Below are 14,503 nucleotides of genomic sequence, written 5' to 3' on the forward strand. Positions count from 1 at the left end.
CCCGACCCTCCGCTCCTACTCCAATCCTTTCTATTTCTTTCTTAACTGGATCCGTCTCAAAACATTTCTCTAGTTCCCTTTGCCGGTTTAGGCTAGTCAGTGCGCATGGGACTACAGTTCCCAGAGTGCAAAGCTCCCCCCACTTTTTCCTCCCCGAGACCGAGCGTGGCCCTTTGGGAAACGTAGTTCTGTGCGTCGTGGCGCACCCGCCAGCTCCGCAGTCTACCTCGACCCTCTTCAGTTGCCGTGGAGACGGTGACGCTGCGTTGAGGCTGAGGAGTTCTTTAGGAAGTCTTTGAAGAGGGGAAACAGGAGGTGAAAGAACATCTTGGTCAGACCCCCCCACCCCTGACCAGAAACTAATCATGCTAGGGAGCCCCACCAGCTATGGGTACTTGGAGCTGGGACCTACAGATGTCCTGGAGCGTAAAGGTTCCCTCACTCTCCGCTCCCATCACAAGAACTACTCGAAGCCGGTCCTGGTGTATGGCTGGTAAGGACTCCTTTCCCCTCACCCGCTAACCCTCAGTAAAGTGAAAGAAGACGTGGCTCCACCAGCCCGAGAGGGAGCTGCTCCTCATTCTCTCAGACTGAATGGACGCCTTACCTGTAGTAGTTTTGCACCCTCTGCAGGACGTTTCTAGAATCACATAACCTCAGAATTGGAAGAGACCCTCTCAGGGTCAGTTTCAGTTCCATCCCCTCTCCCCTCCCCATTAAAAAGTTATCCGTTATCTTCCAAAGGGCAGGTAAAGAAGAACAGCGTTCTAGATTCGGAGGCAAAGAGCTTAGTTTCGACTCGCAGGTTCTTTTTATTACCCTTGTGACTTTGGGCAAGTTTTCGTCCCATCTGTAAAATGAAGTGGTGTTGGTAGACCTACTGTTCTGGCAGCTTTTCCTAACTAGTTTTAGGGTTGAAAGGAACTTTCAAGGATTCCTTCAATGGACCATTCAATGAGCATTTATTTTTCTCCTCACATGTGTCAACAGCAATAGTGATACATTTTATAGCCCTCTGATGCTCTAGGACACATTCCTATCAGCACTTTCTTTATATCTTCGAGTTTCGAGGCATGTTTCTCAGTGCTCTAGGGAGCTCTCCAAGACTATGAATTGCGAGAAGATGCATACTTACATTGATAGAAGGAGTTTCCCTGTACCACTGAAATCACAGATCTAGTCTCTTTTTAAATAATTGATTAAAAAAACTGATGAATTGAAGAGAAGGTGCTTACATGCTACCAATGTAGATTGGTAGAGGTAACTTCCTCTTGAGGAGTTCCCTTCTATTTGTGAAATCTCTGGTCCAATCCTATCCTCAAAGCAGGGCTGAAGAAGGGTGGTGCCAGTATTATTATTTTCCTTTTACTAGAAGAGGAATAGGAAACTCATGAAGATTAATTTGAAGGCTATATAGATAGTAACAGTTCTGGGATTTGAATCCAGGTTTCTTGACTCAGAGTCCAGCACTGTTCACTACTTCTTGGTTTCATGGAGTTTAGAGTCTAGGGTAAGAGTTGGAAGATAAAACATGTACCCAAAGAAGCATAATAAAAGGTAGAATAGTATAAGGGCAAAGGAAAGAACCAAAGGAACCTAAGAATGATCCTTTCAAATGGGGAGGGGAGAAGCAAGAGGGATCAGGGAATATTTCAGGGAAGATGTGACCAATAATAACAAAACTAGTATCTGAAGTTGGATTTGAACTCAGGTCCACCTGACTCTAGGTATAGCATTCTTCCTTATTCTTAGTGTGTGACTTCTAAGATAAGCTCCACTTTATTTTGCACATATTTTTGCATGACTATTTTGTCTATAATTGTTTGCATGTTTCTTTATCTTTATTTTGTAAGCTTCTTGAGAAGAGGGACTGTTTTTTGCCTTTCTTTATATCTCTAACACTTCATTCAGTGCCTGGCCTATAGTCGATACTTGATAAATACTTGTTGTATTGACTTGTGTGAACTATCTCTTGCAATAAATGATTAAAAAAAAGAAGAAAGAGGTGGAAAAAACCAATCCAGCAAAATGAATCATCACACCAACTGGATCTTGATTTCATTTTCTGCAAAAACGAAAAGATTGGACTGGGATACGATCTCTAAGTTCCCTTCCAGTCTTACATCTATGATCTGATTGTCCTAAGGAGACCTCTGGAAGCATGGGACTAATGATCTCAGGGCAGATGAGCACATACAGTATTCTATGGAACATGTTTGAAGCACCTGCCTTGTTCCTCAAATGGCACATACCTATTCAATGTTGTGATTATCTATCATTCATCTTACACTCACCTGCTCCATATCAATAGCCTGGTTTAGCTGAGATAATAAAGGACTTGTGTTCAGGAAACTAGCATGTTCACACAGCCCAATACCTTGGGTAATTTAAATAGTAAGGGCTTTAGTTTTCTCATCTGCAAAATTAATGACTAGCTCTTTCTTTAGCCTATAACATGATAGACCTTAGAGATCATTGTTGGTTTGGGACTGGGACTTTAGAGATCATCTAGTCCAATCTGTTCAGTTTACAGATAATGAAATTGAAGGCCAGAGAATCATGACCTAAAGTCACAAAGAACCCAGTAACTACTGATACAAATCCCTGATTTGTATCTGATACCAAAAAAAAATTATTTTGCCTTGTATCATTATTTGTGTTTATATGTGTATACATACACATTTAGACTAAATATATTTATACATTATATGTAAACATTTTATATATGTGTTTTATGTATATGTATGTATATATAAAAGTGGCCTATGATAACTATATTTATATCATTTTATAGATATCATATATTCCTTACTTACATTTTAAGCCTTTTAAGGTCAGTGACTATGTTATTTTTTCATTTTTGTATGCCCAACATTTAGAATGCCTCTTTTCGTGTAGTATAAACTTAAATATCTGTCAGATCTGAATTTTTTGTTTGTTTGTTTTTTAAACCCTTACCTTCCATCTTGGAGTCAATACTGTGTATTGGCTCCAAAGCAGAAGAGTGGTAAGGGTAGGCAATGGGGGTCAAGTGACTTGCCCAGGGTCACACAGCTGGGAAGTGTCTGAGACCAGATTTGAACCTAGGACCACTGAGCTACCCAGCTGCCCCCTGAATTTGTTTGAATTCTACATCTTGTCTCAGTCCTACCATTCTCCTTTATCCTGCAGCATTTTTACTACTTTCTTCTTTTTACTCTTATCCCTGTAGAAACAAATAATTCTAAAGATAAGCAAAAAATAATGATCAATATTTGTTTTCCTTCTTGTACTGAAACAGATCTGAAAGTCTGGGAATAAAGCATACCATAAGCAAACCTCAGACACAGTTTATCTTCACTGCATTGGCTTCTTCTTTCTTTTCTGTTTCTTATCCTTTTTTACTCTGTTCCTCTTTGGGGTTGTTTTCCAGATGGAGTTTTCTTCCTTCTGTCCAAATCCACACTCATAAAAGGATGTATTAAATTGATTTGCAGTGAGGCAAATGACCACCAGTCATATATTACATATGTTACATATTTAAGCATGTCTAATGTATTATACATTCCAGGGGCATATATGAATTTTAATAGGAGACAAAGAAATTAATCTCAAATTTTGAAATTTCAAGCAGCAGAAGCTAATGAGGGAGAAGATTTGGTGGGGATGGTGGGAGTATTTATTTCTTGGTTGTTCAGTCATTTCAGTCATATCTGAGTCATCATGACCTCATTTGGAGTTTCCTTGGCAAAGATTTTGGAGTGGTTTGCCATTTCCCTCTCTGGCTCATTTTATAGATGAAGAACTGAGGCAAACAGGATTAAGTGACTTGTCCAGGGTCACGTAGCTATTAAGTGTCTGAGGACAGATTTGAACTCAGGAAGATAAGTCTTCCTGACTCCAAGTCTGGTACTCTATCCACTGTGCCACCTAGCAATCTGAGCACCCTAGAACCTTCAAATCATTTTTCATGGGGTACTGCTTCTGTGTAAAATTGGCTTTTGATAAGAGGTTGGAAATTAGCAATTGGAGGAAGAAGGAAGGGTCAGCTCAACTTCCAGAACATCCTGTCATTTAGGTAGAGTACGTAGTTGCCTTTAAGTATAATTTGAAAGATATGCCTCAACTATTTCCTTTACTGACAGGAGCATAGTACTTGAAATTCCATTACAGGTTCCATTATTTGGTTTAATGATAACTTTTATAGTAAGATTGCTTTCTACTTTAAAATAACTTTTTTTCCTTTTTGGTATATTTTATCTAGTGAAAGTCTAAAAAAATAAAAGCAACCAAGACAATCCAGGGCATTAAGAGAAACTTTCTCTTGTGTCTGAGTGTTCTGCCATAGACAAAATAATCTTCCTTAAGATTGTCTTTGAAGGGGATTCCTCCCATTAAAACTCACAAGTACATCAAGTCCAGCAGAAGAGTGGACTATTCATGGAGTCTTCTTTTAAGTGTCAATACCAGTAAAAGGGGGAGGGCTGGTATTTATATCAAATTAGAGAGATAATGAATAGAAAGAAAAATGAGACCCAGTATGAAGCATTGGGTTCCTGGGAGAGGGAAAAAGGAAAACAGTGAAGAAAGAGGAGTTGAAATGATATGACCTATTTCATCTATTTCATAATTATAACTGTAGCCCTAACTCCTGCTCCTCTTTAAAAAATTCATTTAGCTCAAAAATTTTCTGACTTTTCCATTTAATTCTACTCTTTACTCTATCCCTTGACTCCCAGTCCTCATTTCTAGTTTGATCATATAAATTAAAATATCTCTGTTTTTATACCAGAAGCACTGGTACTACTTTCCATTGTGTTATTTCACATTGCTCAGGTTACATCAATAAATAAAAAGTGAAGTGATTAGCTGAAGTGATTGTCCAAATATTTAAGCCATAACATAACTTCATTTTCATTATCTGGAAATTAAATGGAAGAAGTGTTGCTTTGCCCAGATTTATCTGAATCACATTGAAAGCATAGGTACTATTACTAAATAATTTAGGAGATGAAATGACTGAAAAGTTTATTTTTGTTCTGGAGGAATATTTTTAAGTAGCTTTTCCTCAGCCCTTGCTACCGACCCTTTTCTCATTGGGAACTAAGAGGTAAAAAGGTTATATGGATTTTGACTACAGTGCAATAATGGGAGAAAGAATGTCTTTTTGTAAGTACTAAGAGCATGTATCACCTCAAGAAAGTCATTCAAGGTCTTTCTGTGATTAATTTATTCCCTATAAAGTGGAAATGATAATAGAAATGTTGCTGTTGGACAATATAATCAAAGTTTACTGGGTAAAATAAAATTATGGCATGGTTCTGTTTCATTATTATTTTTACCATTAACCTGATCTGTAGTAGCATCCCTATTTTGCTTAGTCTTCCATATTCAAACTTTGGTGCTCTCTTCCCTCTTGTTTACTTCTCATAGGCAATTAATTAACAGATTTCTTCATCCTACCTCTACAATATCTTTCATATATGTCACCTCTTAAATTTCCACTGTTACTTCCAATAACTAGCTCTTTGTTTTCTGATCTCTTGGCCTTTTGCAGTGACTAGCTTTCTAACAGGTCAACCTGTCTTCACTCTCCCATGTGTAAACCATCCTTTACATAGCTACCATACTTATCTTCCTTATGCATGCCATTCTTCTGGTCAAAATTTTCAGTGCCTTCCCTTTGTGAAACAAATATAGTTTGCATTGTCTCTGTAATCTGGCACCATTAAACCTTTCCAGCCTTATTTCATAATTTTCCCTAACTGGACCACTTATTGTCCTTAGAACATACCACATGTTAGCCTACCTCCATACATTTGTTAATGCTATTCTCTATGACTGTATGATTCCATTTTCTTTTAACAGTAGAATTCCTATTCTTTAGAGAAACCTTTTTGAGTAGCAGAAGTTCTTTACCTGCCATGAATTTGTTTTGTTTTCCTTTATTTTTAATTTTTATATTTTTGAATAATTGGTTTCCTTTGTAAAATTATATATTTTATATTAAAACATATTCTGTTAAGAGATCCATAGGTTTCATTAGACTACCAAAAGGGTTTATCATCCCCAAAAGGTGAAGAACCACAGTCATAATTCCCTTGGTTGGCAATAACTTTTCCCTGGGAATGAATTCATTTCATTTTTCTATAGTTTTCATACCCTTATTATGTATAATTTTGCATGTAATTTCTTCTAGACTATAAACTCAGTGGGGACAGGGACTGTTTTATCTAAACTTTGTGTCTCTCACAACTCCTAGTGAAATGCTTTATGTACTATAGGTGCTTGATTGACATATACTGAATTGAATGTGCTACAAAACAGTCAATATGAATGGAAAATCCTGGAAAGGAAAAAACCATAGTTAAATAATGAGATAGAGAGATAGATAGAGAGACAGAGACAGAGAGAGACAGAGACAGAGAGAGAGGCAGACAGACAGATAGACAGACAGACAGAGTCAGAGAGACAGAGACAGACACAGAGACAGAGACACACAGAGAGAGAGAGACGGAGACTCATGAGGCTTGAATTCCCAGAGGAAGAGAAAGAAGTGTCAGTTTTAAGAGGGTTTTATGTAGACACTAGGTAAGAAATGTATTATGTTTATAAGTTTAGCACTTAGAACCCTACTTTTTCATGTGGATCTCTCCAAAAGCATATAGTCCCCTAGATGCTACATGAAGATAGCCATTCTTTTGGGATGGCTTTAGAATAAGAGAGAAGAGCAATAAAAGGGAAAATTAAAAGAATGGTAGAAATAGCTCTTATATTCCCATTCTGCTCTTCTGTCAGCTCTTTTGCTCCCCCGCAATCCCATTACCACATAGTATTCATGAAAGTATATGTAATTGACATAGGAAATTCACAGTAGGGAAATTTGGCGGAGGCATAGTTTTGTCTCTATTTCTTTTTATTCTGTTCCCCAACAGTAAGCTAATTGCCCTATCGAAAAATCTTCTGATTCTTTAGATCTTGAAAAATTTTAAGTGTTTTACAAAATACTGTTTTCTTTCAGTGACATATAATGGAACATTATGACAAAGGAGAACACTGAGTTAAAAAGGTTAAATGACTGATTCTATAGTTATCACTATGGCAGAATGAGAATTTAATTTAAGAACTGTCTTAAGGTCCTCCCTATTTAATACACAAGACTATATGGCATCTCTTGCATCTTGTTTTCACAAATAGAGTCTAGACCTACTATCTCAGTCCTTCCACCCACACAGCTCCATATCTGCAAAGCTATAAATTTGGTGAGATAATGGAACAGTAATACAGCAGTTGCATTTGGAAAAAATGAAGAAATTTATTTCTAAGCAGCTGGTGGTGAGATGTCATTTTGGCAATAAGATAGGGACTGATAATGTAGGTATATCCTTCTCATTGGTTATTTTCATGTTGGCAAAATGGAATATTATCCCAATTTAGAATTTGTTAAGAGCTTCTAGGAAACTGAACATAAATAACATAAACAGTCCAGATATACACACATGGAAACTTAGAGAGCAGAGAAAGAAGACACTTTTTCACATTCATGCTGTTATTTAGTAACTGTTATTGCTTTACTTTTTTCCCCCTAGGAATCCATGGCTTCTCATTATAAGGGTATTCAAAAAAGTCTTAGCTTTAATCTTTAGTTCAAAAGTGAAAATATTATAAGTTTAGAAAAAATAACACCTGAAAGTAAAATTATTTAAAAATTTAAAACACTGATATATTTCATCAGTTTTTTTCTTTGTAAAGATTTTCATCATCTGCTACTCAGTGATGGAATAGATTGCATTTGTAATCTTAGTCTTTTAAAAAAATACTTAATTTTTTCCTCAATTACATGAAAAAACCATTTTAAACTTTTTTTTAACTTTAAGCCAAATTCTCACTCTTCATTCCCTTTTTCTTTCCTGAGATGGCAGGCTATGTGATATAGCTTTTATAGATATAGATTTTACAGGTGTAGTAATTTAAAAATCTTTCCATATTAGTTGTTTTGTGAAAGAGAATTTGAACAAACAAAAGGAAAAAAAGTGAAATATAGTTCATCTCAGTCTGCATTCAGATCCTATTAGTTATTTCTCTGGAAGTGAATGGTGTTTTTCATCATGAGTGCTTGAGGATTTTCTTAGACCATTGCCTTGCTAAGAATAGCTAAGTCATGAATAAATGTTCGTGAAAAATATTGCTGTTTCTATGTAAAATATTTTCCTGGATCTGCTCACTTCACTTTGCATCAGTTCCTGTAGGCCTCTCCAGGTTTAAAAAAATTATCCTTCTCATCATTTCTTATAGATTAGTAGTATGTAATCCTAGCCTTAAGACCATCTGAAGAATGAGGTTTTAATGCATACATGACAGTTTTGATGGAGCAAGAAAAAATCTAATGAGCTAGAGCTAGTGACTGAGATGGCTAAACAAGAAGACTGCCTCTATTGATCCATCTGTTTGAGAATGTGTCATCCAGAAACTGTCACACATGCAATACATACTGATAAGGTACCTTGTCTTGTTAAAATTAAATTTTTATCATTGAAAATGTCCCCAGCTATCCAAGATGGCACATTAGAAGCAGGAACTCAGCCGAACTTTCCCAACGTTTCCCTCTAAACTACTTTAAAATAATGCCTCAAATCAAAATATGGAATGGCAAAGCCAACAAAAGTTTGGAATAATACATTTTTTTCAGTCTAAGACAACTTAGGAAATTGGTAAATAATACTGTGAAACTAGAGTAGTGGTCATCCCAGAGCACAGCACATGCTACTACTACACCAGCAACAGACCATGGAGGCAACTTTAAGTGTTAGCTTAGGAGCTTTCAACTCGCAGATGTAAGAAGACTGGACAACTGTTCAGAAAGTGGTTACAGGAGACTCTTTGCTGGTGCTAGGTTCAGAACCCAGTTGCATTGCCCACAGGCAGTTCCAAAACCTAGTTCTAGGGCAAAATAGCATTTGTGGACATAGGCCATCAGGAGTCCTGGTTCACAGTTCCAGGGCAGAGAAGAGTGCTTTTGTCCACTCACGATGGAGTAGGAAACTTGTCTCAGTTCCAAGAATTCCTGAAAGAGCTCCAAAAAGATTTCAAAACATCAAATAAGAAAGAGGAAAAATTGGGAAAAGAGATGAGAGTAGTAGAAGAAAATTATGTAAGAGAAAATCAACATCATGGTAAAAGGCACAAAAAATACTGAAGAAAACAATTCCTTAAAAAGCAGAATTGGCCAAATGGAAAAAGAGGTGCAAAATTTTGTTAACCAAAGAAGATAATTTCTTAAACATTTGAATTGGGCAAGTGGAAACTAATAACTACATAAGACATAAAGAACAATAAAACAAAGTCAAAATAATGAAAAGAGAAAAAATATGAAATATATCATCAGGAAAACTAATAATATGGAAAATAGATCTAAGATAAATAATTTAGGAACTATAGGACTATTTGAAAGCCATGATAAAAAAGAGCCTAGACATCATATCTCAAGAAATTATACAGGAAAACTGTTCCAATATCCTATAACCAGAGGGTAAAATAGAAGTGGAAAGAATCCATCAATCATCTCCCCAAAAAAGATTCCAAAATGAAAACCCCCAGAAATTTTATCCAAATTCCAGAGTTTGCAAGTCAAGGAAAAAATATTTATAAGCAGCTAGAAAGAAATAATTTAAGTATTGTGGAGCTACTATATGAGTCACACAAGATTTAGCAGATCCACATAAAAGGAATGGAGTTCTTGGGATAGACTGGAAGACAAAGGAACTAGAATTACAACTAAGAGTAATCTACCCAGAAAAAAAATTATACCCAGTATAATCTTTCATGGAGGAAAATGGATATTAAATAAAAAGAGGACTTTCAAACATTCCTGATGAAAAGATAAGAGATGAATAGAAAATTTGAAAATTTCAAATACAAGATTCAAGAGATGCATAAAAAGGTAAACATGAAAGAGATTCAATAGGGGACTCAATAAGATTAAACTGTTTACATTCCTATATGGGAAGATGACACATAACTCCTAAGAATTCTATAATTTTAAAGGAATTTAAAAGTATCCATAGACAAAGGACATTAGTATGAATTGACTATGATGGGAGATTTAAAAAATAAATAAAATGAAAGGCTGAGAAAGAGGGATGCAGTGGGAGAAGGAGAAAGGGAGAGAAAGAATGGGGGAAATTATCTCACATAAAAGAGGTACAAAAGGAAATGTTTTTACAGTGGAGAAGGAAATGGGGAGTGGCAGACCAATACTTAAATCTTATTTTTTTAAAAACCATTACCTTCCACTTTCAAATCAATACTGTGTATTGATTCCAAGGCAGAAGAGCAGTAAGGGCTAGGCAGTGGGGGTTAAGTGACTCTCCCAGGGTCACATAGCTAGGAAGTGTCTAAGATCAAATTTGAACCCAGGACCTCCTGTCTCTTGGCCTGGCTCTCAATTCACTGGAACACTCAACTGACTCCCTTGAATCTTATTCTTATCAGAATTGGTTCAAAGAGGGAATAATATGTACACTCAGTTGGGTATAGAAATTTACTTTACCTAATAGAGAAGTAGGAGGAGAAGGGGATAAAGGGGGATGATAGAAGGGAGGACAGTGAGGATTGGGAGAACTGGTTGTCAGAAGCAAAACAGACTTTTGGGGAGAGACAGGGTAAAAAGAGAGAGAAAGGATAAATGGGGAGGGGGATAACAATGGAGGGATATACACAGTAATCATAATTGTGAATATGAATGGGATGAATTCACCCATAAAATGAAAATGAATAGCACAATGGATTAGAAACCAGAGGTCAACAATATGTTGTTAAAAGAAACACATTTGAAATAGAATCATAAAGTAAAAATAAGGGCCTGGAGCAGAATAATTATGTTTCAGCTTAGGTTAAAAAAAAAGCATGGATAGCAATCATTGTCTCAGACAAAGCAAAAGCAAATATAGATCTAATTAAAAGAGATAAGCATGAAACTACATTTTGCTAAAAGGTACCATAGACAATGAAGTAATTTTAATACTAAAAATAAATGCACTAAATGGCATAGCACTTAAAATCCTAATGGGAAAGTTAAATGAGTTAGAAGAGGAAATAGTAAAATTATTCTAGTGGAGAACCTCAACTTCCTCCTCTCAGAATTAGATAAATCTTTCCATAAAATAAATAAGAAAGAAGTTAAGGAGTCAAATAGCATTTTAGAAAAGTTAAATATGATAGACATCTGTAGAAAATTGAATGGAATAGAAATGAATATCCTTTTTTCTCATCACAAAAATGACTGTATATTAAGGTATTTAAAACCTCACAACCAAATGCAGATAGGCAAAAATATTAAAGCTTTCTTTTCAAACTATAATGCAATAAAAATTACATTCATTAAAGGGCCATGGAAACATAGATTAAAAAGTAACTGGAAACTAAATCATCTAATTATAAAGAATGAATGGGTCAAGGAACAGTATAACTAACTGCCAAGATAAACCCAGGAAATGTATGACCATAATAACTACAAAATACTTTTCACCTAAATAAAAACAGTTCTAAACAGTTGATAAAATATTAATTATTCTTGGCTAAGCCAAGCTAACATAATAAAAATGACAATACCTAAATGAATTTACTTATTTAGTAGTATACCAATTGAACTACTGAAATATTATTTTATAGAGCTAGAAAAATTAAAATTAATCTGGAAAAACCAAAGGTCAACAATATCAAGGGAATCAATGAAAAAATATATAAAGGTAGTTGAACAGTACCAAATCTTAAACTATATTACAAAGTGATAATCATTAAAACAACCTGGTATCAGTAGAGAAATAGAGTGGTAGATATATATAATAGATTAGGTTCACAATTTATTTCCAGTCTTTCTTCATATTATTTTCCTTCTTGCATCTTCTCCAAAGAGGGCAAAAAAAGACAGTCAAAATAGTCTTCTCTGTTCCTTGCATGATTAGACCTCCCCCACCTGTATACCTTTGCTCAGGGTCCTTCTCTCTTGTGTCTAGAATACAGTCCATCTTCTCCTTTGCCTTTCAGATGACTCAAAGCACAACTCATTGTCGCCTCATTAACCAGGCCTGTCCTTTCTACACCCCCAGCTAATCCGGCCCCCACAATGGTTAGTGTTCTCTCCGCTTTTAAATAACTTTGTGTTTACCAGCTCCTGTACAGTGTATCCCCCCAGTAGAATGCAAACCCTATTAAGGTGGTCATTGCACTATGTGCCTGAGGCAACATCCTGCATGTCTTTTTTTAAACCCTTACCTTCTGTCTTAGAAGTAATACTGCGTATTGGTTCCAAGGCAGAAGAGCGGTAAGGGCTAGGTGATGGGGGTTAATGCCTTGCCCAGGGTCACACAGCTAGGAAGTGTCTGAGATCATATTTGAACATAGGACCTCCTGTCTCTAGGTCTGGCTTTCAATCTTCTGAACCATCTAGCTGTTCCCTATTTTGAATATACTTTTACACATACTTGTTGCCTCCCCTGCCCTTGAGGCAGGGGAATGTTTCATTTTTGTCTTTGGATTCCCCCATGCCTAGCATGGTATACATGTGGAAAATTAGAGAGCAGAGAGAGAAGATATTTTTTTCCACATCAATGTTTTTAGCAGCTATTGCTGCTCTTTTTTTTCTCCCTTTTTGCTTTATACATGACATATTATAGGCACATAAGAGAAGCAGGGTAAATACTCGTTAATTGATGCATTATTTGTTTCTTGCAATCTCTCATGCCACTCTCTTTGACTTTGTCCAGGTTACTGAGGATCATAGATTTAGAATTGGATTTGCATTGTAGTATTGAAATATTTCTCCTCTTCTACACTGACTCACATTTATAAAGCTCTTTGAAATTTATAAAGTTCATTCCCCAGAACAAGCCAGTGAGGTGAGCATCATGGATGCCTCTTAGAGCACTGAGCTACCCACAGGTTAAGTGGTTTGTTTGCCCAGAGTTGCAGAGTGGCAAGTGGCCAAGTCAGGACTCAAACTGTGGACCTTTAACTCTTCTACTCTTATCACAAGGCCAGGAACTAGGATTTGCTTTATTTGGGTATCCTCAGTGCCTAATATAGTACATTGAGCATAGGAGGGATTAATAAATGCTGTTTGAATCTAATTAAATATGTTATTCCTCTGTACTCATTAAGCATTATTTTTTTAAAACCCTTACCTTCTGACTTAGAATCAATGCTAAATGTTGTTTCTAAGGCAGAAGGTCTGTAAGGATTAGCCATTTGGGGTAAAGTGACTTGCCCAGGGTCATACAGCCAGCAAGTGTCTGAGGCCAAATTTGAATCCAATACTTCCCATCTTTGGGCTTGACTCTCAAACCACTAAGCCACCTAGCTGCTTCTCTTTAAGCATATTTAAGGAAAATACACATGAACACACATAACTGGCATCTCTAAAACAGCTAAGGGTTGTTAATGCAAAGATGGTTATTTAAATTTCTGTTTTGCTGCTTTTCAGTTATTTCACTAATGGATTACTCTTCTTAAGTCCATTTAGGGCTTTCTTAGCAAGGAAACTAGAGTGGTTTGCCATTTCCTTCTCCAGCTCATTTTACATATGAGGAAACTGAAGCAAGCAGGGTTAAGTAACTTGCCCAGGGTCACACAGCTAGTAAGTGTCTGAGGTCAGATTTGAAGTCAGGAAGAGGAATCTGTCTGACTTCAGGCTCAGCACTCTATCTATTGCACCACCTCGCTGTCCTATTTCAGTTTAAGCAAATGAAAAGGTTTTTCTGGTGAACAATCTTACTGACTACTAAGTTAATGAAGAAGAAGCCACCCCCGTTAGAATCAGTCCGTTGATTCAGACTAATAGCCTCTGCCTTGCAAAGTTGTTGTGAGGATCAAATGAGATACTATTTATCAGAAACACTCAGCAGAGTACCTGACCGATGGTAGCTGCTATATAAACGTTTATTCTCCTCCTGATATCTAGTGACTTTACTAAGAGTCTCCCTCACAGACTTGCTATGGCACATGTCAGAATCATCTGCTTGACTTCTGTGTAGATTAAGGAAGAACCTTTCCTAATGGCTTTCTTCCTGTTCATTCTGTTTGGGTTTGAGCTCTTGAAGGATCACATGTCTTTCTTTTCCTGTTTCTTTCCATGGCTTAACCTCTACTTGATTATGTGTGATGATAATTTTAACTAGAAAGATCTTATGTGAATCTCTATGGAGACTATTCATACCTTAGTCTCCATGGCGACATTTACAGAGTCTTACAGACCAACTTAAATTTTGTGTATTTGAGATTTCATAGGATTTTGCTTTCCTATCTAAGCCCAGTTCAACAGCCTATTATATTATTTTCTATAATATATAGGAAATGGAAATAGTAAGGAGGAGGAAAAGAAAATACAACAATCATTATGTCATGCTTTTCCTTTCCTTTCCTTTCCTTTCCTTTCCTTTCCTTTCCTTTCCTTTCCTTTCCTTTCCTTTCCTTTCCTTTCCTTTCCTTTCCTTTCCTTTCCTTTCCTTTCCTTTCCTTTCCTTTCCTT

General features: G+C 36.4%; 1 protein-coding gene across 1 annotated transcript in view; it reads left to right on the forward strand.

The window, feature by feature from the left end:
- Nucleotides 1–365: 365 nt before the first annotated feature.
- Nucleotides 366–14,503, forward strand: part of CFAP95 (cilia and flagella associated protein 95) — a 76,861-nt gene continuing 62,723 nt past the window's right edge. Inside the window, exon 1 of the mRNA XM_044657366.1 lies at nucleotides 366–493. Within this exon, the coding sequence (XP_044513301.1) occupies nucleotides 366–493 (128 nt within the window). The remainder of the gene's footprint in view (nucleotides 494–14,503) is intronic.

This window comes from Gracilinanus agilis, chromosome 1 (assembly GCF_016433145.1).
Source record: "Gracilinanus agilis isolate LMUSP501 chromosome 1, AgileGrace, whole genome shotgun sequence".
Lineage (NCBI taxonomy): Eukaryota > Metazoa > Chordata > Mammalia > Didelphimorphia > Didelphidae > Gracilinanus > Gracilinanus agilis.